General features: G+C 39.8%; 2 protein-coding genes across 17 annotated transcripts in view; one reads left to right on the top strand and one right to left on the bottom strand.

The window, feature by feature from the left end:
- The window catches only part of Golph3 (golgi phosphoprotein 3), a 38384-nt gene extending 29425 nt beyond the window's left edge, over window positions 1-8959 (top strand). The window contains exon 4 of the mRNA XM_004848662.3: window positions 7079-8959. Within this exon, the coding sequence (XP_004848719.1) occupies window positions 7079-7503 (425 nt within the window). The 3' untranslated portion in view covers window positions 7504-8959. The remainder of the gene's footprint in view (window positions 1-7078) is intronic.
- Window positions 8960-17779: 8820 nt separating this feature from the next.
- The window catches only part of Pdzd2 (PDZ domain containing 2), a 392505-nt gene continuing 383487 nt past the window's right edge, over window positions 17780-26797 (bottom strand). For all 16 annotated transcript variants that reach the window (XM_087189446.1, XM_004848663.3, XM_087189448.1 and 13 more), the window contains 4 exons: window positions 26690-26791; window positions 25479-25749; window positions 22660-22803; window positions 17780-20504 (listed from right to left, as the gene is read on the bottom strand). In XM_087189446.1, coding sequence (XP_087045572.1) covers window positions 20338-20504; window positions 22660-22803; window positions 25479-25749; window positions 26690-26791 — 684 coding nt within the window. In that variant the 3' untranslated portion in view covers window positions 17780-20337. The remainder of the gene's footprint in view (window positions 20505-22659; window positions 22804-25478; window positions 25750-26689; window positions 26792-26797) is intronic.

Genomic DNA, 26797 nt, shown 5'->3' with positions numbered 1-26797 from the left:
TCCTCCTGCCTTGGCCGCCCAGTGCTAGGATTATAGACCTGTGTGCCACCACACCTTGTTAAGTGTCTGTTCTTGTCATAGATTAGGAACAAGCTGCCATGTCAGCATGAAAGGAGGAGATCCAGAGTGTGGAAGGAGAAAGCACATTTCTTTTAAATTAAGAAAATGTCTGCTTCCTATCTAGTAAAAGTACCCAACATATCAGTGTGTTGATTAAAAGTTTTTTTTGTTGTGGTAAAGTATATATAAATTAACATTTACCATTTTGGATATTTCAGGGTTTTCTTTTGGTCCCAGGGATCGAACTTGGGTTCTTACGCTTACAAGGCAAGTGGCAGAACCACTGAGCTAAATCCCTGGCCCCACATTTACCATTTTAATAATTTGTTAAGTATACAGTTCTGCAGCCAACTTGCTGATTTTTAAAATTTTTAGTTGCTTCAAGATAGTGTGTACTATCAAATACTAATTGCAGCAATATGGGCATGGCTGCTAAGAAACTTATAAAAGGAGGCACTGTCTCTTATGAAAAATCTTAAAATCAATTTGGGGAACAGTTGTGTATGTCTAAAAATGTGATAAATTAGAGCTTAACAGTATGATTTTCTGAAAGTTCAGTAGCTACAAAAAGAATTCCTTGGGAACTTTAGTAGTTGAAGGAGGAAGTGGATGTTGGATCAGACCTTTGAAGAGTTAGAATGAAAGTATACACACGGAAGAAAGTATACCCAGTTCAGTGATATCAGAGGTAGTAATAAATTGGTGAATCTGTCCTTTCACAGCGAAATCTGTGCTTGCTACTTGGTTTCCAAAATTATATATTGTATTGCTAAGGGAAATGTGATTGTATCTATATCTATTTATAGAAAAGAGAATGAATAACAGATGTCCATCAGGTGATTATGTCTAAGGTAGGATGGCATACAGGAGGCTTCTAATACAGAAATACAGAAGGCTATTAGCTGGGTGTGCTAGCTCAAAATCTCAATTATTCAGGAGGATCATGAGTTTGAGACCAACCTGGGCATGGTGGTGAGACCCTGTTTAAAACAAACAAAAAAATATCTGTTGTTAAAACAAATACTGTTTAAAAGAAACAAAGTTTTGGTTACTGAGGATGGAGGATAATAAGGCTCATTTTGTGCCAGGGATTTAGCTCAGTGGTTCAACTGCCTGCCTCGCAAGTGCAAGGTCCCGAGTTTGATCCCTGGTACCAAAAAAAAAAAAAGGCTCATTTTATTTATATTGTGTATGTATTTGTGTTAAAACCATTGATAAATTGTAAGCATATATTTAAACATCTTTAATACTTAAAAGTTAATAAGTATATACTTATTGCATATATTGAAGGCAAAAAGTTTAAAGACTACTGTTCTTAAGAATAAAGTTTCTGGCTAAAATCTTACGACATTTGATTGGTTAATTAATAAAGTGTCACTAGACTGCCAAACTGATGAAGGAAGCTTCCTCGTGTGATGTCCAGGAAGATAGCAATTCTTTGTAGTGAAATTACTTAGGTATCTGTCAGTATGTCATTCTCCACTGAGGTGATTGTTGTTCAGTGGACTTGAAGAAACTTTTCTCTTCATATACACTTCTCACAGTTTCTTTTACCAAAAAATATGAACTACAAATAAATTCGTACATTTGAAATTTACATATATACTTTATCAAGTCCTTTCACTTATATAGTGAATAATTTAGGGACTGTTGAATAATAGAGTGGACCACAATAACATTTTTAACCTAGGGATACAAGCATTATTCATTCATTGAGTATTTACTACAAAATCTTTAAAAAGTTTTCTGTGTCCTTAAATTAAAGCAGCTAAATCTTTAATAGCTTGTAACCTTGGTTATATCTTCACTAATCCATCTGTTATTTTTCTCATCCTCAGTTATTTTGATTTCTTTTTTTTTTTTGGTAACAGGAATCAAACTCCTCAGGACCTTGCGCTTGTGAGGCAGGCGGTGGCACCACTGAGCTAGATCCCTGGCCCAATTTCTTAATTATGTTAATTTCAGATGTGACATTATTCTTTGGATTTAGTTTAGTTTGTTTTTTTAAAAATGTAAAAATTAGGGCTGGGGTTTTAGATCAGTGGTTCCAACACCTGCCTCACAAGCGCAAGGTCCCAAGTTCGATCCCCAGTACCAGAAAAAAAAAAAAAAAAAAATTTCTGGATACCAAGATCCTTTGAATACTCATTTATTTCCTGTACTTTTTTTCCTTCTTTTTCTGTACCACAAGAAGTATTATGCAACATTTGGGATAGTTCCCACATTGTTTCAGCCTTCTGTTCATAAGATTTATTTTTTTATACTTGAGATCTGAACAACCCACTGCAGTTTTTTGTATCTGAGGAGATTGGAATAACCCACTTTTTGTCAGAGTGAGCACACGTGGTTTACCCTCTTCTAGGGAATTGCTACAAAAGAAGATGATGTCTTGGTCCCTTTTATTACTTCCTCTGAGGCAGAAGTGGTTGTTCATATGAAGGTCTACTCAAAAATGGAACACCTTGTTTGAAGGTGGGTTTGAGTTTAGGCTCTTCTGCTTTAGTAGTGACATGGAACTCTTAAGTCAGTATACTTCAGAGTTGAGAAATTTTCTCACAGGAACTTTGTAAGCATTACATGTTCCATTGGTGCAGTATGTAATATTTAAGAGTAAGGTGAGGATAAATCTTTAGTTCAAAAACTGTTAATCCCACTGTTGCCCTTGAGGAAGAAAAAAAAATGATATAGCAGCATTGGAGGAATTTTAATCATTTACTTTAGGCCAGGAAAGAGTAATTTAACTGTGGGTCTCTCAAAATTATCCATGTCTTAATTTTTTTTCCTCTTGTTTGGGAGTAAATAGTCAGGATGTTTATCTATCTATCTATCTATCTATCTGATTTTTGAGGCAGGGTCTTGCTATGCAGTTCAGGCTGACCTTGAACTCACTATGCAACCTAGGCTAGCCTTGAACTTGGGGTGATCCTTTTGTCTCAGCCTCCCAAGTGCTGGGATTATAGGCAGGCACCACCACGCTCAGCTGGCCAGGATGTTTTCTGGGTCATGAAATCCCTTCCTGTTTGATTTATTTAGTTAAAACAAATAAGGGTGACTTGAGAATCATTTGTTGTGCTACATTTGGTTTTGTGACCACATAAATGTGGTAAAGGTAGTAATATCTAATTAGCTACAGTTGTCAGGGGACAGTTTTTTGAGACAGGGTCTTGTGTATTCCAGGCTGGCCTAGAATTCCAGGCAGTCTTGCCTCAGCTTCCCAAGTGCTGGGATTACAAGTGCGCACCATCACGCCTGGCAGTATTTTCTTTTTTGATATTACAAATTATTATCTACATGGTTAGTTTTAGAATTGAACTGTAGCTTTTAGGATAGGCTTTTATGTACATTTGGCTATTTATTTAATGTTGTGTTAATTTAAATACCCAAAAGTCAATTAATACAACCTATACTGTTCTAATTTAGGATGCCTATTCCCTTGTCATTGACATTAGGAAAGAAAAATGAACCCTAAACTGTCTTGTGAATGATGCAGCAGAGAGGCATTTATTGGGGAGATGGTGGGTTGGCACAATAAAAAAATTGGCATTTGTACACTGTTGAAAGAAGGTGCATACCTCCTCTTAAGGGCTTTTAGCCAGCATGTAATTGGTGCCTTCACACTGTTGTTTTTTTCTGCCTGGAATGCAGGCTTTTCTATTCACAGATGTTGACTCTTTTGGTTTTCTAGATTTAACTTGAATGTTCTTCTTTCTTCTGTAATTTTCTTAGAAACACCTTTTAATATTAAACTCGAGTCATTCATTTCTCATTCCTCTGGGAACTTTCTTCAGAATTTCCATAGTGACTTACTTCCCTTTTATTCTAAGCAGTATAGTTACATTATGAATGTTTCTTTCACTTGATTTTAAATATCTACAGGGTTAGAAATATGTCTTTAATGTTTATATTCTTAGCACCTACTGTGATTCTTAAAACATTATGAGCCTGTAAATTCTTTTTTCCAAAGCGTTGACTCTACACATGGGTAAATAATAAGAGCTAACATTTATGGAGAGCTTCCTGTGTGTCAGCCTCTATTCTGAGAACTTGATATATCTTAATTCAGTCTTCATAGTCCTAGGATCCTGATGCAGTTGTTATCTTCACTTTACAGGTGAAGAAATAGAGAAACAGGTTAAGGAGAGCTGACTGTGGTGGCACATGTCTATAATCCCAACTTGTGAGGGGAGTCGAATGCAGGAGGATTGGGAGTTTGAGGCCAGCTTGGGCAAAGTAGCAAGATCATGTGTGTATGGGGGAATAAATACTAAGGAGCCTTGCACAAAGTGTACAACTAGAAAATGACTAAGCAGGGATTTAAACTTCACCATTCTGGCTACAGAGCATGCTCTCACAACTTGTTGTGCTGTACGGCCCCATCAGATAACTTTGATAGCTACAGTAAATGTGGGGTGTGAGCTTGTTTAGCATCAGAAATTGAAATAAGAATTATGTATATTATTTAGTTGTTTCTCTTTTATAGTTTTAGGTTTTAAAATCGGATATGGCTTTGAATATATATTGATTCTTTTTCCTTTTTTTTTTTGGTACCGGGGATCGAACTTGGGTCCTTGTGCTTGCGAGGCAGGCGGCGAAACCACTGAGCTAAATCCCAGGCCCTCTTTTTCCATTTTGAATGTACCAAGGAAACTGAATATAGTGATTGTTTTTTGTTTGTGGAACTGATTTGCCAGGCTTTTTGTTTGTTTTTTTGCCAGGCTTTTTTAATCCGAAAAAATTGTTTTCTTTACATCCATAAAGTGAGTTTTAATTACTAGTAATTTAGGGCTACTAGCCCTTCATCATATAATTTTATTTCTTTATTTCTTTGAGACAGGGTTTTGCATGTAGTTCAGGCAGGGCTTGAACTCACTGTGTAGCCTAGGCTGGCCTTGAATTTGTGGTAATCCACCTGCCTTAGTCTCTGAAATGCTGGGACTACAGGTGTATGCCACCATGACCTGGCCTGTCATATAATTTTTGTTTGTTTGTTTGTTTGCGAGGCAGGTGGCGGAACCACTGCGCTAAATCCCCTGTTTGTCATATTTTTGACAGTGTTATAGTCCCTACTTTTTCCAAGTAAGTTGCAAAATCGCAGTTCTAGATCATTTATTCTAGCTCTAGTTTTCTCTTCATTGTGTGCCTGTTTCCCTTTAAATTTTTTTAATAATTTTTTGATTGTGTCCGCTGGACAACCCCTCCCTCCCCCCACGCAGTTGTGTATCTGCCTATTTTAAAGCTTTGTGAGGGCAGTTGTAGCAGTCTTCACTTGGGGACAGTTTAGTCCTACTAAAGTGTGATCTTTCTGGAGTCCTTCTCTATGTCCTGGGTTTTCAGTGAGGCTTTCCTACTCAGGCTAGCTGACACTCAAGCTTTTCCTGGTTCTGCGTGAACTCTTGGCCTTACTCGGTTTACAGCCTTTTGGTATTTGTTCTTTGTGTAGCCTTGTTGAATTTTTCACCATAACATATATGGCTTAGTATTTAGCCAGAGACTCAAGGGGATACCATGCAGGGGTTTAGACCCTCGTCTGCAAGGCTTTCTGTTCAGTATTTTGCCTTGCACATTTTGCCCTGACCTCTGATCTCTTAACTTCTTAATCCAGAGTAACTGCTGTGTTCTGCTTGGGGTGTTCCTTCCTGCCCTGCTGCTTGAGATGTACCTCCAAGTTGCAGGCTTAGACAATCATAGGGCTCACTTAGGTTTCCCTTAAGGGTTATAGTTGTGGGCTACTTTGTGCACTATCTGAAAACAGTCATTTCAGATATTTTATTCAGATTTCCAATTATGGTGGGAAGGCAGTTGTTGGATCAGTTTATGGCTCACTATAACCTTAGTATTAAGTCTACTAAAATGCCTATCTGTGGCTGAGTAGTAATATACTTTCAGTTGACACCGTCTGTTCGAACTTGCTGTGATGATGCACTCTGGAAGGGTGAGGCAGGAGGATCTCAAGTTTGAGACAAGGCCGGGTAACTGAAGTTAGCGAGACTGTTGCAAAAGAGAAAAAGGTGCTGAGGATGTAGCTGAGCGTGAAGTTCCTGGGTTCAGTCCCCAGTATCATCAAAACAAGATTTTATTCCTTTGCTATCTAGTTATCAGTCATTGGCCACGTGTGGCTGTTTGTACTTGAAATGTGGCTTGTGCAACTGAGGAACTGATTTTTTTAGATGTTTAATAGTTCAGTGTAATTAATGGCATGAGTACTGAGCAGTGAAGTTTAAAGTTTTCTCTGTGTTGTAAAATTTCAGACTTAGAGCTTTTCCATTTAATAAAGGTGCTTTTGTGGTTGACCTTTAACATGCTCTAATTTAGGAAAGTACCTGTAGTATTTTTCCCCCAAAATATAAAAATAGTTATATATTCATTGGAGATCATTTGGAAAATACAGAAAATTTAAAAAAAAGTCACACATATTCCAAAAGATAACCAAGTTAATATTTTGATAAATTTCCATCCATTCTTCTTTAAAGAAAAAAAGACTAACAGTTTGGTTTAATTTTAAATATTTGTCTCTCAAGGCAAGATGGCAAGATTAAAATTGTAACACTTTTTTGATCTCTTAGAATTAGTTTTATATTATTTGTCATCAAAGAATAGCATTGCCAATACAGGCTTTCCTGTAATTAGTGACTTTGTACGTGGCAGTTAAGGAATAGCATATATAATCAGGAAGCTTTTTTCCCTTTGTCTGTTGCAGATTGATGTTTTGGCTGCTTTTTTGCCAACACCTGGAAGGTGGCAGGAATGTAGTGTCATATTTGGCCCATTTACACCTTAGACTGAGGGTGACTGGTTTCAAGACTACTTTCAGTTTTGACTTTTGAATGACTACTGTGCCTGAGAATGGGCAGTGTTGAGAGTCTGAAGGACCAGCTTTGTGGTCGAGTGGGGGAGAAAAACATTGTTGGATGTTCTTTTATTCCTTGGGGGATCAAATTTTACTGCTTATTTTAATAATTCAGAAATATCACAATTAGCAAGTAATATCCATTTCTAACTTCTGAAATCTTTCATTTAGGTGAGACATGGAATCCATTAAAATTGCATTATCAGTTAAGAAATGTGCGGGAACGATTAGCTAAAAACCTGGTGGAAAAGGGTGTACTAACAACAGAGAAACAGAACTTCCTACTGTTTGACATGACGACACATCCTCTCACCAACAACAACATTAAACAGCGCCTCATCAAGAAGGTACAAGAAGCTGTTCTCGACAAATGGGTGAATGACCCTCATCGCATGGACAAGCGCTTGCTGGCCCTCCTTTATCTAGCCCATGCCTCCGATGTCCTAGAGAACGCGTTTGCTCCTCTTCTGGATGAGCAGTATGATCTAGCCACCAAGAGGGTGCGGCAGCTTCTGGACTTGGACCCGGAGGCAGAATGTCTGAAGGCCAACACCAGCGAGGTTCTGTGGGCGGTGGTGGCGGCTTTCACCAAGTAACTGTCTGGACGAAATGTTTCCTTTCTCTCGTGCAAAGACTTCTGGCTTTCTGCAGTTTGTCCTTCCCACACTACAATTGGCTTTTATGAAATGGTGGGTGGCTTTTGCTTTTCTGTATGTATGCAGGATTCTGCTGGTACGAGAGGCCTTCCTCTTTCTGTTCTTAACAAATTTTACTGCCATATTGGCACTCCATTCCCCCTTGCCATTCTCACTGTTACCTGTTTGGGCTCTGGTATACTTTCACTTTCAAAGTACCTCCAGTCACCCCGCACGCACAGCTTCTGGATTACCTCAACTTGAGTTTTCCCTCCTGTGCGTGTACATTAGCATTCTGCCTACAGTTCAGACAGAAGTCACAACAAGGCCTTCAGCTCACCAAAGGTAAATATCTGTATCTATTAGGACATTTTATACATAGACCTCAGTTGAGATGTATACTTAGCAAAATTATTTTTAAATTGAAACAGCACAGTAAATACTTAATATAAAATGCCCCCTGGATTTTGCTTCCCATGTAAATCTATTGTATTATTGCAATTGTTATAATTTTAACTATTCAGGCAGAGAGGTCCAGTTGTTTCACAAAGCCAGTTTGGGATGGGCTGCATTCCAGTTATGCTGTATATAGTTTGAATTATATATAAATTGTTCCTTCTGGCCACCCCGTCCCCATCTTAGTATTTTGCAAGATTTAGTTAGTTATACACCTGGTGCCTCCTCACACTTGCTCCAGTCATTATTAATTGATGGCAGAATAGACCTCTCATAGGAAGAGACAGAAAAGATGAGTGTCTAATTGGTTGCAGGATTTTTTTGAGCTGTGCCACTCATGGTATTCTTTGCCTATGCATTTCTGGATTTTTCTTACTTTGTCTTAACAGTTTTTATGATTTCTGTAGGAAAGAGGCTTGTGACCAGTACTAATCTTGAGTACAGTTTTTTCTTCTGTCCATAAGTAAATTAATGTCTGCTCTGAAGAGTCCTTTTTATACTTATTTGAAGAAAAAAATCAAATGACCTAGCACATGTTGCATGTAAATTGGTAGCAAGTAATGACTACAACTCAGATGATTAAGAATTTTGTAACAGAAAGCTCTGCTGTTTTAATTTTTTATATACAATTATGGTAATTAGCACATTGTAAGATTATAAGCCTTTGCTTTTTAAAGTTTATTTTTACTATTTCTTTATCACTGTTTATCGTACCATCATTGGTTTCATAATATAAATACTATACATTGAACAAATTAAATGTCCAATTTTTTATTACCATAGTTCTGTCAGTAGTGGGGCTTTCAGGTGTTTAGGAATTCTTTTTTGGTTAACATTCAATGCAAAATTACTAGATGGTATATAACTCTAGAGTTGAATTTTAAGGGGTTCCCTAATATGTATACTATCTTTTTATCTGAAGTAATAAATAAACTATGATCTTGAAAGTGCCTGAATCACAGCAAGCATGTCATTTGTGTTTTCCTTAGTTTTATAGCACTGTAATATTTCATTGTAAAATTTGGCAGACATTTTTCCTGAAGAGCCAGATAGTAGATCTTTTAGTCGTTGCGAGCCACATACAGTCTCTGTTGCAAACCACTTAACTGCTGAATGAAAGCTGTCATTGACAATACAAATAAAGGGCTAGGCTGAGTTGCAGTTTGCGACAAAACTTTATAGAAACAGGCAGCTGTGCATGGACTGTGGTTTGTCACCCCCTGCATTAATATATAGAAAAAGGTTTCTATCTGTTAAAATCACTTTATTTTCCTACAAAAGTGACATTGCTGGTAGTAATTAGGTGTAGAAACTATTAAAGATCTTCACATAAAATGGATACTGAAATCTGATGCTGTATACTGAAATTTCTTATCAGGAGAAAATTTACTGTTATCCTCTTTAGAAAAAAGACATTAGAAGTGAAGTAATTGGTGTTTTAGGATGATCATTTCAGCAGCAGCAGCATTGAACTGCCATGTGAGGGGGGGGAAGAGTCTGGCCCACATGCCTGTCAGTGTTTGTTTAGAGCAGAGTGACTCTGAGCCATTCAGTACACATTTCTGCAACCAGGAGAGGAAAAGTAGTGAAATTTGGAGGGGCATGTGCTACCTGGCACACATTCTTCTTAAAGCCCCTGAGCAGGAATGGTGTCTCTCATGGAAATAGTTCTGAGTGGTGGCAGCAGCATTTCCTTGCACAGGTCAGGGTCATTTTAGTTAAAAGCTACCAGAATAAAAGCATCAGGCATTGGATTCTTATATTAAACTTATGTAAGTATCGCTGTGCAAACAATTAGTAGGTACCTTTTCCTTTTGACTTCTTTATATGTTAAATTGATGACTGTTCCTGAAAATAGTGTGATGTAGAGCAGTGTTTTAACAGAAGCTTACTGAGCACATGCTTTGTGCCTAGTGAAATGGTTTCTATCTCATTTTGACCTCCCCCAGCTCTAGTTAGTAATCTTCATTTAACGTGAACAGTTGCACAGAAGGTGATGTGCTTACTGTCACATGATCTAGTAACTGTTGAAGCTTTTGGTCCCAAAGTGATGACACTCAGCTGCAATTTTTCCTTTCTCATTTACACACAAGTATAGGGGGCTTTTTTTCTCCGAGAGACAGAACAGAGCATCATGCAAAAACTCATGGTGGTGCAAATTAAGATTAAAGGGAGGGCCGGGGATTTAGCGCAGTGGCACCATGCCTGCCTCACAAGCGCAAGATTGAGTTCAATCCCTTGTACCAAAAAAAAAAAAAGATTAAAGGGACATCCTGGAATAATTTACATAGATTTTCTTTTTAAAAATATTTTTATTATTAAAATATTTTATTAGTACGTTTGTAATACATTATGATTACATTCATTGTGAGGAATTGGTGCGTGTAGATAGCACATCTCAATTCTTTTTTGCCTCTTCCCCTCCCCCCTTTTTTGGGCAGCATCCATTTATTAGTCCTTATAAAAATTATCATGAATTAATATTAATAGTTATTAACAGGCTAATAAAAATACATAGAAGTAATACTAAATAAAGGGAAACTATCTTTTGAGAATGCCTAATTTACTACGTTTATAGAAGAAAGAAGCATTTCCATATATCACATGGCTAAGAATGCCCCAACCTACTGAAATAGGCTTTGCCAGTGACTTCTCACTCATTCTCCCACTCAGCCCTTCCTTTGTTTGTAAACAGATGGACACAGTAATTTATTAAAGTGTAATGAACACTTCCATTTTGTTAATCACCCAAAAGAAAGGGAGGAAGGGGTGGTGTTTTGAGTGGTTCAGTGGCAGCATTGGGCTGCCACCTTGTTGTCACTCAGCTTGATAACAAGTTTGTGACTGCTGGTCATGGCTGCTCTGGCCCCAAGAGCATGGAAACCACCAGTTCCAAGTTTATCTGAGGACCAAGTTTATCTGAGGTATTTATGGAGTTTAATTTCCCACTCTACGACTTTTCCATCTTGTATTAATTTCCTGTACATTGGCGGATAATACTGCTCCATTTCACTTTCATCCAGATCAAGATGACTGACAAACTGAGATAGTTTTTAGTTCCCCGAAGCCCACTGGGTCCAAGGATGATACACCTGGTGTAAGTAAGTTCTGCCCAAGTGTCAGATGGTAGTGTTAATGTTCGTAACCTGCAGTCTGTTCTTCAAAGGAATATAGATGGTAACATGGTTTAAATTGATATGCATACTTTCTCAGCCCAAGGTTAGAATTATATAGGTAGTTACTGATAGAACAGTAGTATAGTTTGACTTCCATTAATGCAATTTCCTTTTTGTATTTTATTCTAGAGAGGCTTCAGAGTAGTTCTTTTGAATGGTTTTGTTGTACAGCTTAGTTAAATCTCCCATTAGTAGACATTTGGGTTAGTCTCATTTTTTATAATTACAAGTAATGTATGTTTTTGTGTACATGTCTTTATATTTACCTGATTTTTAGAATGGACTTGATTAAAGAATGTACTTTGAAAACATAAGAGATAAAACCAAAGTGATTTCTAGTTTGACTTACACTTCCACCAATAATAATGCCACTGTTGCCTTCCCTACACCCTAGCCAGTAATGTAGAGGGTATCATCAATCTAGCCTTTGCCAGTCTAATAGGGGAGAATTATCAAGTTTTAATTGTTGAGGGGTTGGTTATTCTCTGTTTTGGTAATTTGTATTTTTTTCTGCAAGTTACCTATTCATATTCTTTCTTCATTTTTCTAATGGGCATTGATGTTTTTATGTACTTATTCACCAGGACTTAACCCTATGTTTGTGATGCAGTTGGTTTTCCCAGTCTTTGAAATTTGCATGTGGTTTTTCTTTGATGTTCTAATTTATTTTTATTTATTTAGAAAACTGGGTTTCACTGTGTAGCTCAAGCTGGCCCTGAAGGTGTAGTCCTCTTGCCTCAGCCTCCCAAGTGCTGGGATTTGGAGGAAATCTTAACTGTCCTACTGAAGAGATGTGCCTTGTGGTCAGAGGTATGTATATCAGTTTGGGGGGATATGATTAACAAAACTAACTATAGGTTATGAATATCTGTAAAAATTTCATTAAAACTGATTGGCATACAAATGGTAAATACATAATAAATTACTTAAGGTAGGTATGTTTATGGCTGTCACTAAGGTTATGAGATGGAAACTTGCCAGGTATCAGGAGCTGTTGAAGGCTTCTTCCAATTACAGTCTTTATGATCCCTAGTAGAAAATGCTTGTCCTGATTCAGTGTGCATCTAATAGTTCTGTTATTTTTCTTTTTCCATCTTAGGTGTCTTTTAATCTTATAGATTCTTCCTTTGTTTTTATTTTTCCCTTGCAAAATATTTGAAGAAGTTGGACCATTTGTCTTGTGGCATATTCCAAAGTTTGGATTTTATTGGTTGCATTGTTTGGCATAATTTAACATGTTTTTCTGACTTCTTTATTTCCCAAGAAGGCTCTGCAGGTTTCTTTGTGTAGGTAAGACTGCTTTATAGGTGGTGGTGTGTGCTTTTATCAGGAGTCATATAATGCCTTATCTCTCATTTTGTGACATTAGCAACTTGCTGTTGAATTCTTAGATCCTGTGATTTATGGAGGTTGTAGAGTGGTGGTGGCTTAATTTCTACCATTTTTCCTTTGCTCATTAGTTAGAATATTTCTATAAATGGGAACTTTATGTATATTACTTTTAATATAGTTCGTAGAGGAAAGGTAGGATAAATTCTGAGTTTACTTACCAGTTTTCAAAATAAAGTTGGTTCCCTGGCACCCACCAAAGAACTCATGGAAACAAGCTGTCTATAATTGCAAAATAATTGAGTATGCTGATAGAGTATAATGTGATGTTTGATCTAAGTATACTTTACAGGCAGGTTCAGTGAAGCTAATTACACTCATCGCTTTAAAAACTTAATCTTTTTTGGGCCGGGGATTTAGCTCAGTGGTTTTGCCACCTGTTGTGCAAGCGCAAGGACCCGAGTTTGATCCCCGGTACCAAAAAAAACCAAAACAATAAAAACTTAATCTTTTTTTGTGGTGGACAAGGTTAAAAGTCTGTACTTTCAGCAGTTCTGGATTAGATTATTAACTGATCATCATGCAGTGTAGTATAGTAGATCACTATAAAACTTATTCCTTCAGTCTGATTGAAAGTTTGTACCCCTTGATCAGTGTCCTTTTTCCTGTTCTTTCACCTGGGTCCTGGCTTTTGGTAAGCTCCCTTCCTCTGTTCTGAGATTGACTTTTGTAGATTCCACATATAAATGAGATCATAATGCTATGTCTTTTTGTGCCTGGTTAGTTCACTTAGCATAATTAACACATAACTCTTTTATGTGTTTTGATCTGTTACTGCTACTATTCTTATTACTATTCAGAGTGTCCTTGCTTTGGCCAGAGGAGCCCTCTTCAAGGACCTGGAGCCTCTGGCACAGTCCTAGCAGTGGTCTTTAATAACCTCCTGGTGTGGCAAGATGTTCCAGATTCATTTTGTACATTTCCTACCTCATACCTGGAGTCATCAATTCCTCCAAAATGCTATGGTTTTTTATTTTTATTTTTATTTTTTAGCATAAAATAGAATTTCAAGACCGTAATTTAGGCTTTCAGAATATTACCACTGCCATGGTTGTTGGTTCTGGGGGAAAAATTGTGTGTATGTGTTTTAAGGGTGTATGTGTGTGCTAAGTAACTCTGTACTCCAGAGTCTGAGCTTGGGAAGAAGAAAAAGTTCTGGAGATTGATGGTTACACAATTTCAGTAAATAGTATTAAATAGTACACTTAAAATGGTAACATTTATGTGTATTTTACCACAATAACAAAAAAGGAAAATGTTTAAATACTTTGAGTTTATTTGATACTTCACATTCAAATTTGTTGCGTTTTTTTGTCTTCTGTCTTTAAAGCTGGTCCACAATTTCCATATCAAGAATTCTATTTTTTTTTTTTGTATCGGGGATCGAACTCAGGACCTTGCGCTTGTGAAGCAGGTGGTGGCACCACTGAGCTAAATCCCTGGCCCAAGAATTCTAGTTCTTGAGCCTTGTGTGGTGGCGCATGCCTGTGATCCCTGCACTTGGGAGGCTGAGGCTGGAGGATCATCAGTTTTCGGCCAGCCTGGGCTGCATAGTGAATTCAAGGCCACTCTAAACAACTACATGAAACCCTGTCTCCAAAAAAAAAAAAAAAAAAATTTTTAGTTCTCAAGGAGGTTGGTGTTGATATTATATAATTATGAGATTGATGGGGATAATCATAATCATTTTTTTCTTTACACTCATGACATTATTAGAATAGCAGTATCAGTAGAGCTCCACCAACACGATTTTTTAAAGCAGAATTGAAAAAAGACTCCTTTTTTTGAGACAGGATCTTCCTGTGTAGATCAGGCTAGCCTTGAACTAAGGCCAGCCTGGGATACACAGTGAGTTCAAGGCCAGTCTGAACTACAGAGTGAGACCTTGTCTCAAAAAAAAAATAGAGTAAGAAGGTTCAGATAAAAGGTGAGGGAAGTGAATCTCAGAAAATTAGCTGCCATATTTCTAAATGCTGCACCAAAACAGAGACAAAGGCTAGAAAATAAAGTTGGGCTGACCCAGCTCTCTTCTAAAAAGAATATGAAGGGCCGGGGATTTAGCTCAGTGGTTCCACTGCCTGCCTCACAAGTGGAAGGACCCAAGTCCGATCCCCGTACCAAAAAAAAAAAATAAAATAAAAAGAACATGAAAAGTAGTTCATTTGAGAGAGAGACAGGAGATACTACAGGGCAATGATGGTGAACCTTTCAGAGCTTTCAGTGATAACAAACATCCTGCTGCGGCATGAGTGCCATAGACTCACCACCACTGCTACAGGGTCAAGTCCCACACAAAACTATTTATTTAAAAAACAACAACAACCACCACAACAACAACATCATAAGGACAAATACAATCCCCAAAGACAATAGCACACCACAGAGACATGCCCAGCAAAGCAGTGAGAACTGTGATTCGATACCACAGAACGAGTTGTAATACCTCAAGAAAATGACACAAACTGACTGAATAACAAACCAAAAATAGAAAAATGGAAAATAAAAGCTACTGCATAGTAACAAGAATCTTTATGAATTGATATGTTTATTTAGAAAACTGATTTTTCTGACTCAGAATGCTTTTTTTCCTCCCTTTGGTTTTGTGAGATAGAGTATCACTATATAGTTCAGGTTAGCTTTGAACTCACTATGTAGCCCACGAATGGCGATCCTCCTGCCTCAGCCTCCCAAGTGCTGGGATCACAGGCATGTACTACCAGGCCTGGCTCTTGAACCAGTTATTTGGCTCTTGTGCTCAGTTGTTTTATTATGCTGTTAGGATTGTATTTCCAGTGGTTTCTCCCCAGTGTAGGATTTTGCAAGTTCATAGCCTGCACGACCCCTTTCTTCCTGCATTACAGTTCACACACTTGCCCCAGTGAGTGGAACCCTACTCAAGTTCCACTTCTGTCTCAGAACTTTCCTATTATGTTGATTTTGGTGGGGCCCTTACTGTCATCAGGTGACACCTCTTGCTGCTTCCTACTTCGTTTCACAGATTGTGGTACCAGATTTGTCTTGGTGGTGACGCTGGTGGTGGTTTATCCCTGCCGACTTTTCCAGTTTTTTTTTTTTTTTTTTTTTTTTTTTTGGTGCCAGAGATTGAACTCGGGTCCTTGTGCTTGCACAGCAGGTGGTAAAACCACTGAGCTAAATCCCTAGCCCGACTCTTTCACTTTTGTTGGGGGTACCTTCCAAATTTTAACAAGGGTATTTACCGTGGTTTTTCTCTGTTGTGTTTGTGAGCACACTTGGGCACTTTTTCATAGTTTGTCTTCCTCCATGCCTTTTCCTTTCTCCTCTTTTTTCTTTGCCCCTTTTTACAATGGAAGACCCCTGCTGAATCCAGTTTAGTAGGATTAGGTGATTTTTATTTGAGCTTGCTGTTTGGGTTAAGATTGGGCAGTAGTGGATTCTTCAGTGCTCTGTTCAAACATTGTTCAGTTCACCCCTTAGGCCTGGAGGGGAGGGCATTGTACACCACATGATTTTAACCTTTCCTGGGATACTGTACTGTTGGGTGGGGATCCGGAGTTGTGTGGAGTGGTGGTGACTGTACTGCAGTGTCCTGTGTGCTGGAGGCTTTCCTCAGGTCAGACGGCTCCTTGCCTGGTAATCTGACCTTCCTAGAATGACCATGATATGCCTGGGGAAATGAAAATGATCCTCTCTTCTACCTCACTTTCCCCACCACCATGCCCATCCTGAGGCATGCAGATGACTCCAGATCAGGCACATCCTGTATCCGTTTCTCTGTTTTTTGGTACTGGGGATCGAACTCAGGACTTTGTGCTTCTGAGGCAGACAGTGGAACCACTGAGCTAAATCCCCGGCCCCTGTATCTGTTTTTCTAAGGAAAGGGTTTTGGTGGTGGTCTTTAGAACTGTTACTTCATGTCAGCTATTCTCTCTCATTCAGACAGATTTGTATCCCATTTAATTGTTCTCCTTCAGTTTGGTCTTAGGTTTTCCAAATTCATAGAATGGGGTGGTGGGTGTTTCCATATTGTAGAACTAGAGTTTCCTTCTTTGTTCATTCCAGTGGATTTCAGGGAATGGGGTAATTAAAAAAACAAAACAAACAAAAAAACACTTTCTTTCCTGGGAAAATGCTTTACCCAAGGAGAGTCAGAACCTTACTTTGGGATATATATGGAAAAATTAAAACAGCAGCTTGTATGTCAAGAAAAGTTCTGGGATATAGTGTGATCCAAAATTATGACAAAGTGGTGGTCATAGGAGGTTTCTAGGGAACAGTCACTTGAGTGTGGGTAAGGGTGCTAGCTGAGTGGCAGAAACAGATCCACAAATAACCCTGAAAGCCTACCAGCGGAGGGCACTGGGTGAGACCCAGGAGTCCCAGAGCTCTCACTAGTCTCATGCTGGGTGCCACTCTTGGATTTCTGTGAGATGCCATTTTTCCTTCTTCCTTGGGCTGCCTGTAAGTTGCTCTCTGAATCTTAAAACCAAAGAGCCTAAGTAAAGTGAATGCTTTATTTACTCTGTGAAGAAGGACCCCAGATCATCCAGGTGTGTGGGGGAAGGTGAGTACTTAGGGTTTCTGAGAAAAACAGAACACAGTCATTGTGAAAAATGAGAGGAAAAACTGAAACAACTGCCGAGCACCATCAAAGGTCCAATAGAAGTTGGAATAAAGAGCTTACAGCCATATCTTTCTGCGTGGGACTTTTCTGTAGGAGTAGGGGCATAGGCCAAGATTGTGGCTAGGGGAAGAATCCAGGCTTGACTGGAAAGACAGGTCAGTGGGACAAAGGACTTAAGCTCGTGGGCTGGACAGAGACAGCTGTGTCCTACCCATGGGTCTGATCCAGGGAAGAGAATGAAAGGGTAGGGTTCTGATGGGGAGAAAGTGGGTAGTTGTCAAGGGATTAGAGGGCTTGTTGAAGATAGCATGTAGTGGGAGGAAGTGACCAAAGGCCAGGAAGTTGTAGTAAGAATTGGATGTTTAAGATTTTAGAGTTGGAATGATTTTGGATTATGTCAAGATTGTGTGTGGCCAATTGATTTCTCTTGCCTTTGTAGCTCTTTGTTTTTCCTTTTGGTACTGGGGATCGAACTCGGGTCCTTGCGCAGCAGGCAGCGAAACCACTGAGCTAAATCCCCGGCCCTGCCTTTGTATCTCATCTATTTAAATGGTAACTAGGTAGTATCTGGCATTTTATCTTGATACTACTCTAAGTGAAGAACAATGGAAAAAAACAAGTAGTAAGCAGTTTATTTTTTAAAATTACTTAAAAAAGTTGTTTACACATGTGGATTTACATAACTTGGTGACAACATTTTAAAATGTACAGGCTATTTCATATTATTGCACTTACTCTTTAATATATAAGGCATTTTATTTTACATAAAGGAGAATATATAATATACAACAGGTGTGGTGCCAATTAAGTCAACCATACAATTCAATGAGATGTGTGTGGGAGGATGGAAAGGAAACCCAGGCTCCTCAGCCTTCATGGTATATTCTTGCAACTATGATTTACATGTTAAACACATATTTACCCTCATAGCTTACTGTGAATGAATGACCAGTTTAAAAAAAAAACACGAAAGTTTTAGTAGGACAATACCATTAGTGTTCACTTCAGGGAGTGTGGGAATTTATTAGACTAATTAGAAATACTAGTCATGCCTTGAACATCGAAGACAAATAAATAGCTTTCTATGTCAGGGTCAAACACGGTTTAGTTTTTGCTTCTTCCCTCATTCTTACTGTTGGCTGGGGAACCCTTCTGGCAAGATCTTGTAGAAATGGTTGATTTTAACATAGTGTGGTAAGCCAGAGATTCACCCTGTACTCTTCAGACATGAGGAGTAGGGACTTAGAAGACCATGCCATTGCTCCATTTTGCTCTAGAAATTCCTGTCTGATCACATAAGACTACGAATTTCTTATAAATAGGCATTGTTGTAAGAGTGAAGGGAAAAATTGGTTTTCAGTGTTGATTTCAGATAGCCTCAACATTTGGGCAAGAGAGCAGAAACCACAAAACTGACCTCAGAGACTTAAAAAACAATCTAGCATGCACCTTGCACTGACTTCCTATAGTATCCTACCTGTAACTGCAATGAAAAATAGAAGCTAAATCAATCAGGTTTTCTAGCTAACTCCTGTACTACATATTCTTTTGTATAACCTGTTGAAAAATGACAAATCTGGCCTCGTGTAAGCCAGATATTTCACTCCCATTCGAGGGACCTCTGGGCTAACTCCGTAGATACATAGCAAGATTGGTCACTCAGAAAAATGTACAAAGGTGACAGCTAATGTATTTCAATGGTCCAAGGCTTGTAGCCATAGACCTAGCTGTAGGTTATGTAAAGAAATTGCCAACATAAAATCTTAGCATCATGTGTTCAGGTATGACAAATGCAATCTCCACCCGTATTCCTGGCATGCAACGGGGTGGCCTGCACCACCCGAGGATTTGGATTATAAATACTGCATAATCCTTTACCTTCACTCACCCTGTTTTTCCATTTTTCTTTCTCATTCTTATGACATTTTGGTAAACCAAGCTTATGAGGCTTTGCAATTTAGGAAAATAAGGTACAGTGGGAAGGGAGAAAAGTCAACATTGTGACAGGGGATGCTACTCCGAAGAAGCTAATGGCAGCCAGGGGAGTTTCACAAGCAGCATGAGTCAAAACAGTCTGCAGGAAAACAGTTTTGGCAAAAGGAAGAATTTGGAAAACAAACAGCAAAAACTTCAGTCACTTCAGAGCTCTGTCACTGTACCAGGTCAAGAAAAAGATCCATTACTTGGCTACATTTCTGAAGTGTGTTGGGCCACGAAAAACCATCCAAACAAGTCTCCCCAGAGAATTACTTTAAACTTTTAAATTTGTATTTTGAAAAGAATGGCTATGTCTCTAAATCCAAGAACATTAAAAAGATACTTGATTTCTGGAAATTTAAAGATGTAGAAATGGAGACCCAGTGACTGAGAGTTTTGCCTACTTTTATGTTGACTAGTCTTGAACTCAAGCATTTGCTCAAGACCAGTCTGAAAACTAGATGCAAGGTGCTTTCAGAGCTGGAACTTCTTGCTCCTCCTAGCAGCAAAGCTCAGAGCTATGTATACAGTTTATTGGGACTGTTATTCTATAAATTTGCAGAAATAGAAAATGATCAATACTTCATAGTCAACTCATTGAGTTGAACTCTGCATCCATACATTATACATTAAAAAATATTACTTTCTGTATTTTGCTTTTTTAGTTTTGATAATTCCTGAGCTCAGCCTACTGATTAGGACATTATTCATTTTCTGTTCAGGGTACTATCTACCTACCTACAGCTCCTCTCTCCATTGAATGTGCCTAAGAGTACTGTGTCATTTACTTACAAAGTTATATGAAACTACAGTCTTTTTAGTCGTGATATTTGTGTCACCCCTCAGGTCCCTACTCACCAGGATTATATATTAGGAGATGGAGCTAGAGGGATGTGGAGGTGTAGCTAGGTGTTTCAGATGAAAAAGGGCATGTCACCTCTTGTATCCCCACTGCAGACTTAAAAGGAGGGGACAGGCACTGGAACAAAATGAACTCCCTAGCCTAGGTGAATGGCTTCTAGAGTTTACCTTCATTGTTGCTACAACACAATAGGTGAGGCTTCATGTGTAAGTACAAACTTGGAGATTTTTATAGTCCTTGTCTATACCATTGTTGTCTCAACCCATCATTTAAAGAAGTCATTTTGATTCACTAAAATAAGAGAACTGAGAAAAGGTGACCCTTACTAAAATTCATGAAGAATTCCTGTGCTTCCTAATTACTAACTGCACAGGTCCTTCTGGAACAGACTTCAGAATATTCCAGGCATCAAAGTGCATGAGCCCAAGCAGGGGATTCCCATTAATGGCAAGAATTTCATCTCCAGCTTCTATTGTTCCAGCTTGTTCTGCTGCACCACCTGTTAGAACAAATACAGAATAAGGGCTTGGCATTTTCATAGTTTTCCCAAAAAATTCTAAGTAAACTAACAATTTAAATAAGAACAATCCCTAAATGACATGCCTATATTCTTAAGATAAGCAACTGTTATAGCTTGTGTCTAGATGTCCCCTTAAAGCCTCATGCAGTCATGGGTGGGGTGTTTTCAGAGGTGGTTGAATCTAGAGTGATTAAGGGTGGATGACTACTAAACCAGTACACTGACTGGCTTGGCACCGCCCTAATCCCAATAGTCTAGATAAAATATAAAAGGGGCAGAAAAAAGCTGCTAAGGTCTCTTGGTTGCTTTGCTGCCTCCTGCCTGCCATGAACTGTTTCTCCTCTGCGATGCCCTGCCTTGGAGCCAGCCGATTATGGACTGAAACCTCTACAAACTGTAAGCCAGATAAACCTTTCCTCCTTTAACTGTGGGTGTTGGGTATTTTATCTCAGCAATGAGAAAAATAACTAAGACAGCAATTATTTTTTATCTTCTAGAGATAGGATCTTACTGTCTCGCCTAGGCTGGCCTCAAACTTGAGATCCTCCTGCCTCAGCCTTGGGAGTAGCTGGGATTATAGGCATGTGCTGCTGTCAAGCTTAAAATAGGGGACTCTTTCTTTTTTTTTTGAGAGGGTCTTTACTCTTGCTCAGGCTTTGAGCTCACTGTGTAGCCCAGGTAGGCCTTGAACTCACAGCAATCCTGCCTCAGCCTCCTGAGCGCTGGGGTTTCAGACGAGCGCCACTATGGCCAGCAGGGAACTATTTCTTAAACAAGTTGCAAAATGCGTATATCCATAAAAATAAATTGGACTACATAAAAAACACTTCCCTCCCTGCCAAAATACAAGCAAGACAAAAACAAGCAATTGACAAGAGGAAGATAATTTCAATCTATACAATTGACAGAGTTAGTATCAAGACTAAATGACTATAAATCAGTAAGAACAATAAAAACAAATAGAAAGGTAGGAAAGGAAATCAGTAGTTAAACTCCACGTAGCCAATTAATGCAGGAAAACAGGCTCAACTTTTCAATTAATAGCTGTCGGCTGATGTTTTCAAGTTCTAAGAATCAGTGATTCCTTACTTATCTGGGACTGTGAAGGGTACTTGTTACCTAACACAAAGCTTTAGATATTTCTTCATTACAGCTTTGTGTAGGTTATAGCAAATTCACTAGCTTTGTAAAGACAAGCTGAAACCCTCTCTGTTCAGTTTCTTGCACGATCACATTAATGAAATGCACACTGGGTAAGGAGACAATGGAAAATGTGGTACCGAAAGAATAATTCCAAAGAATAAAAGTAGAAATTCTTAGAAATTTCAGTAAGATCTCAAAAGACTGAGCAGATGCATTTATTTCATCTTAAATTTCTCAAAGTCGTTAAATATTTGTACACATGTAATTATAGTTGCTTATAAAATTGATAAAATAATACATATACAACCTGGAAGAAAGTGGTAAGTTCACATCCAACCCAGCCAAGGATACCCTGCATAATGATACAGGGAGATACTGTCATTAGAAGAAAGGCCTCTGTCAGCTCCACAGTGGAAGCAGTGGATGATTTAGTCGTAGGTCATCTGATCTATTTGTAGTATAATTAGTTACTGATATTGTTTGGTGTAATTATTAATACAATAGGGAACTGAAGAGATTTTTGGAAACTGCCTAAGATCTTAAAATGAATTATTCAAGTTCAGGAAGAGACTTCATATTTACCAGCCATTTCAGTAATACCTACCTCCCATCTTACTTTTTTTTTTTTTGAGATGGGGTCTTGCTGTGTAGCTCAGGCTGGCCTTGAACTCAGTGATTCTCCTGCCACCTTTCTTTATTGCATTCTAGTATTTTGGGTTAGTAAAAATCTTGACTGGGACTAAGTGTTCCTGATTGGCAGGTCTGATGACATTCCTACCTGACAGGGTTGTTACATGGACAACATGAGTTTTAATATGTGTAAAACACAACAGGTAGATATGGATTAAACCTTGTATGTCACAAAGCATTAAAAATTTATCAGATTTTTAAAAACAAGTTTGATTTCCAAATGGAAGGCACTGATTTTTCATGGAGACATATGTGGAAAGAAAACAGGCAGGAGGAAGCCGACAGCTGTCTAGGACATTACCTTTGTACACCCTTTTAACGACCAGGGGTCCATCTCCAGCTGTAGACGATTTGCCTCCATCTAGACTCAGTCCTAGTCCAGCCGAGGTCTTCAGCACTTCAACACACAGAGCCTCATGAGCAGCTCCGCTTCTCCCCGTAGCAGCTACGTTCATCGAGATAAACATGAAGGGGTTGTTCACTTGCCACCTGTGCACTACCCACCTCCCTCTGCACCAGGGTTTCCTGGCACCCTCCTATCTAGTGTGAAATCCTTACACCCATCTTGGAGGCCAGCATTAGGGTTGGTCTCAGTACAGAGCCGCCTGCCTGTGTTCCTTCTGCATTCTTGTGCATTTTCTGCAGATGGGGAAAATCTTTTTATGCCCAAACAGAAATCCCCAGAAGACAAATGACCCTTGTCAAGCTCCACATTCTGGTGGTCCACATCTCAGGAAGGACGGAAGACACACTGAGGGAATGAATCTGACTTCCTGCCAAGCCTGGCTACCCAGTGGAGGGTCACCATCTGGTACTGAAATGAGCAGCAGCACCAAGTGGCCAGTGTTGTGTGAGACTGTCCTAATTACCAGGGAAGCACCTGGGACCAGGCAGACCTTCCTTGCCCCATGCCCTTTGTGTGCTCAGAGGGGAAGCCCTGCCTCTGGACACAGCTGTCTTCCTCACACACTGGCTGCCTTTATTGGCATCTGGCTCCACTGTGGGGAGAAGTTTCCATGGCGACGCTTGCTCCACAGCAACCAACTTGCCCCCACTGTGTGTGAGTTTAGAGAGGCCAGGCTGGTGTCTGAATAGGAACTGTTAGTTTGCCTTTTAATTTCACTGACTTATGTGTTGTACCAGCCAAAGATGTTAAGTTGTGTAGAAAGGTGCACTTAGTTGCTTGGGAAGCAGGGTAAAGCCCACAAAAATATCAAACTGCACTTAACGTATTTGTTAGAGTTGAGCCATCATCATTGCCTTTGAACGTAAGGATCAGCCCATTATTATGGTGTAAAGACAGTGAATCTACATGATCAGAAAATTACTAATACTGGGAATAGCAGCACCCCCCCCCCCCCCGCCAATCATACTCAGGACCTTGTCAGGCAGGCTCAGTACCACTGAGCCATATGCCCAGCCCTTTAGCATGGTAAATAGATGACTTTACTTGCTATTGAACAGAAAAAGGCCTGTTACAGCGACTGCCTCCTGGAATCATCTGGGAACATTACAAAGGTATTAATGTTGGTTCTCACCCCTCAGTGTTTCTAGTTTAATGTAGCAGGGAAATGTCTTGGACGTCAGGGTTTTAAGAACACTTTCTACTGTAATCCTAGCATTTCAGAGGCCAAGGCAGGGGAGGATTGCCATGAATTTGAGGCCGGCCTAGGCTACATAGTGAGTTCAAGTCCAGCCTGGACTATGTAGTGAGGCCCCCCCCCCCCCGCCCCCAAAAGCTTTCCAGGTGCCTCTACTATGCCCAAGTCAGATGCTCTTTGTGTATGATAAGGAATACAATTGCATAGGATGAGCTGGACACACAGCAGGGGGACCATAAAGAACAGGAACCATAAATTTAAACCTTCAAAGGGCTTACAACTTGATAACTATAGGCTCTGGTTCAAGGCCAGACCCTGAAGGTGCTGCAGGAATGCCTTGTGATTGTAAATGATAGTAGGGAAGTCTTCTATATCTGACCTCCCAAGTCTCACGTGCCCTGAAAGCTTAGGATAGAGCGCCATGTGTTTCCTTGGACAGACCTAATGCCGATGATGCCAGTGAAAATGCACCAAACAGCTGAGTCAGGGCTGGGCCAAAGGTGAGCACAACCGGGCCTGATGACTAAGGAGCACCCTTCTATCAGGAAGGCTCTGCTTTCTGGAGGAAAGGAAGTGTCCCTGTGCTGCTGCAGAGGCATCTGGACAAGAATGTCTCAATGGAGTTTTTCAGCAAAGCCTTCACAAATAGCTCAGGCCACAGTGAAGACCTGTTGAGTAGAGGCATTAGTTACCCTTGACATCATCATCAGAAGAGGTGCTGAGAAGGAACAAAAAGCCTATCCCAAAAGGCTGCGTCTAACCTGAACCTCTGTGGACTCTGCCTCCTGGACGAGGGAGAGCCATCAAGCCTGATTCGGAGGAAGAGAGCCCCACGGAAGGGCTGAGGTGCTGATAAGAAGGCATCAGAAATGAGCCTCTGTTGTTGAGGCTCCAGGCAGCACATTGTGGAGGGCACAGGGAAAACTTCTTTGAGCCCCTGTCTAGCAAGCTCCTCTTTGCTGATGAAGGCTGCAGTCCTCATTTTCAAACACAATAAGATGTTTGCCCCTTCATTTCCCAAATTCTTCTAAAACAGGAGAGCCAAACTTGATGTTTTCCAGGGACATCTCTCATTCTGGAATCTTTCCATCAAGATTGATCTCCCTATGACAAGAGTTCCTTGTTTTACTTACTAGCCACTTAAGTCCTAACAAGAAGGTGTAAATACGAAAGGGCTTCCTTTCTAGGAGACTTAGAGAAGTTGCCAAGCAGTCATTTAAAATCCTCAACAGTGTGGCTTTAAGTACTGTAGGCTTTTAAGAATTTATTTGTAACACTGCTTTTGCAAGAAGCATCCCCAAACATTAGACTTTACTACATTTAATTTTTTTTTTTTTTTTTTTTTGGTACTGGGCATCGAATCAGGATCTTGGGCCTGTGAGGCAGACAGCAGAACCACTAAGCTAAATCCCCGGCCCTACATTTAATTTTTCTGACGCAAGAATTAACCATTCTTTTCTTTTGTAGCCACCCAGGATCTATCAGCTGCTAACACCCTGCTGGTTAACTGCTCTCTTACCAGTTCCAGGTGCCAGTGGGGTGGTCTTTTTGGTGAGTGAACCCTTTCCATTGGCCACAGGAGGCTCCTGCCTGACAGAGGACCTGGGCTGGTCACTCCCTTTCTTGATGACCACGAGGACCTGCTTGTGCAGCTGTGCCTGATGCAGAGCCTTCAGGACATCTCCGTGGGCCAAGCCGGCCAGTGAGGCACCATTAACAGAAAGAAGGAAGTCCCCTCGGTTCACAGTCCCTTCCTGAGAAGCCATCCCCTGAGAAAACACCCTGTGGATCTGAGACAGAGAAAGAGAGCTGAATCCATTTGTGACCACCAGCAAGAGAGTCATTGCAGTCTGTAGTAGAGATACAAGTTTCCTAGATTGTACAGATTCTTAGTTTATCAGTGACATGTACCCAGTGTCAGAGGTGAGGTTACAGATGCCAACACCAGCATCTCACGTATTTTCACTCAACTTCTTGTTAGTGTCTAACGTGTGCCTGGCGTGCACTGGGCAACAGCGAGACAAAGATGAATGAAGCCTGCCCTTGTCTGGTGGAGAAGGCCTTCTAAGTGATCTCAAACCCTTGGGGTGATAAAAATTTTATAAGTAAATGCAAGTTTGGTCAGTTGATTCTCAATATTTAGCCACATTATAAGGATATAGATATTATGTCTATAAGTATTCACATTTGGCCTATATCATGTCAGCTATGTGTTAAAAATGCTCATCCTGCTAATTGAGGTGGGACGTGCCTGTAATCCCAGCTACTCCAGAGGATCACAAGTTCGAGGCCAGGCTGGGCAATTTACTGAGACCTGTCTTAAAACATAAATAAATGAAAAGGCAGGGGCCGGGTATGGTGGTGCACATCTGTCATCCCCGCACTCAGGGGCCGAGGCAGGAGGATCACAGTGACTCTGAGGACAGGTGGAACTACATGGTTAGTTCAGGGCCACCTTGGACTATGCAGTGAGACCCTGTCTTAGAAACAAGAACTGAGGCTGTAGCTCAGTGGTAGAGTGCCCCAGTGTTTAATACGTACTAAAACAAGCCCCCAACAAACCAAATCCCAACCCCCTAAGATTCCCAAAACTTAATACCCCCAGAATACCCTTTTTTTTTTGTCAATGCAAGTATTATGTGCTTGAGCTGATTGGAATTCATGTCCTGATCAAATTCTGCAGGTGCATAAGGAGTGCTTTCCTGAAAGCCCAATGACATTGTCACTTACCATGACTGATTTCAGGTCCCCATCTGTTCCTCCTACCACACTGAATCCCAGACCTGAGCCTTCTTTTTTATTCAACACTACGAAGAAAATATCTTCCTTATTCTAGAA

Source organism: Heterocephalus glaber, unplaced genomic scaffold (genome assembly GCF_053883595.1).
Source record: "Heterocephalus glaber isolate CG9 unplaced genomic scaffold, H.glaber_assembly_v1.0 deba00001538, whole genome shotgun sequence".
NCBI classification, from domain to species: domain Eukaryota; kingdom Metazoa; phylum Chordata; class Mammalia; order Rodentia; family Bathyergidae; genus Heterocephalus; species Heterocephalus glaber.
The sequence above is the reverse complement of the archived record's forward strand: the minus strand, read 5'-3'. Positions and strand labels throughout refer to the sequence as shown.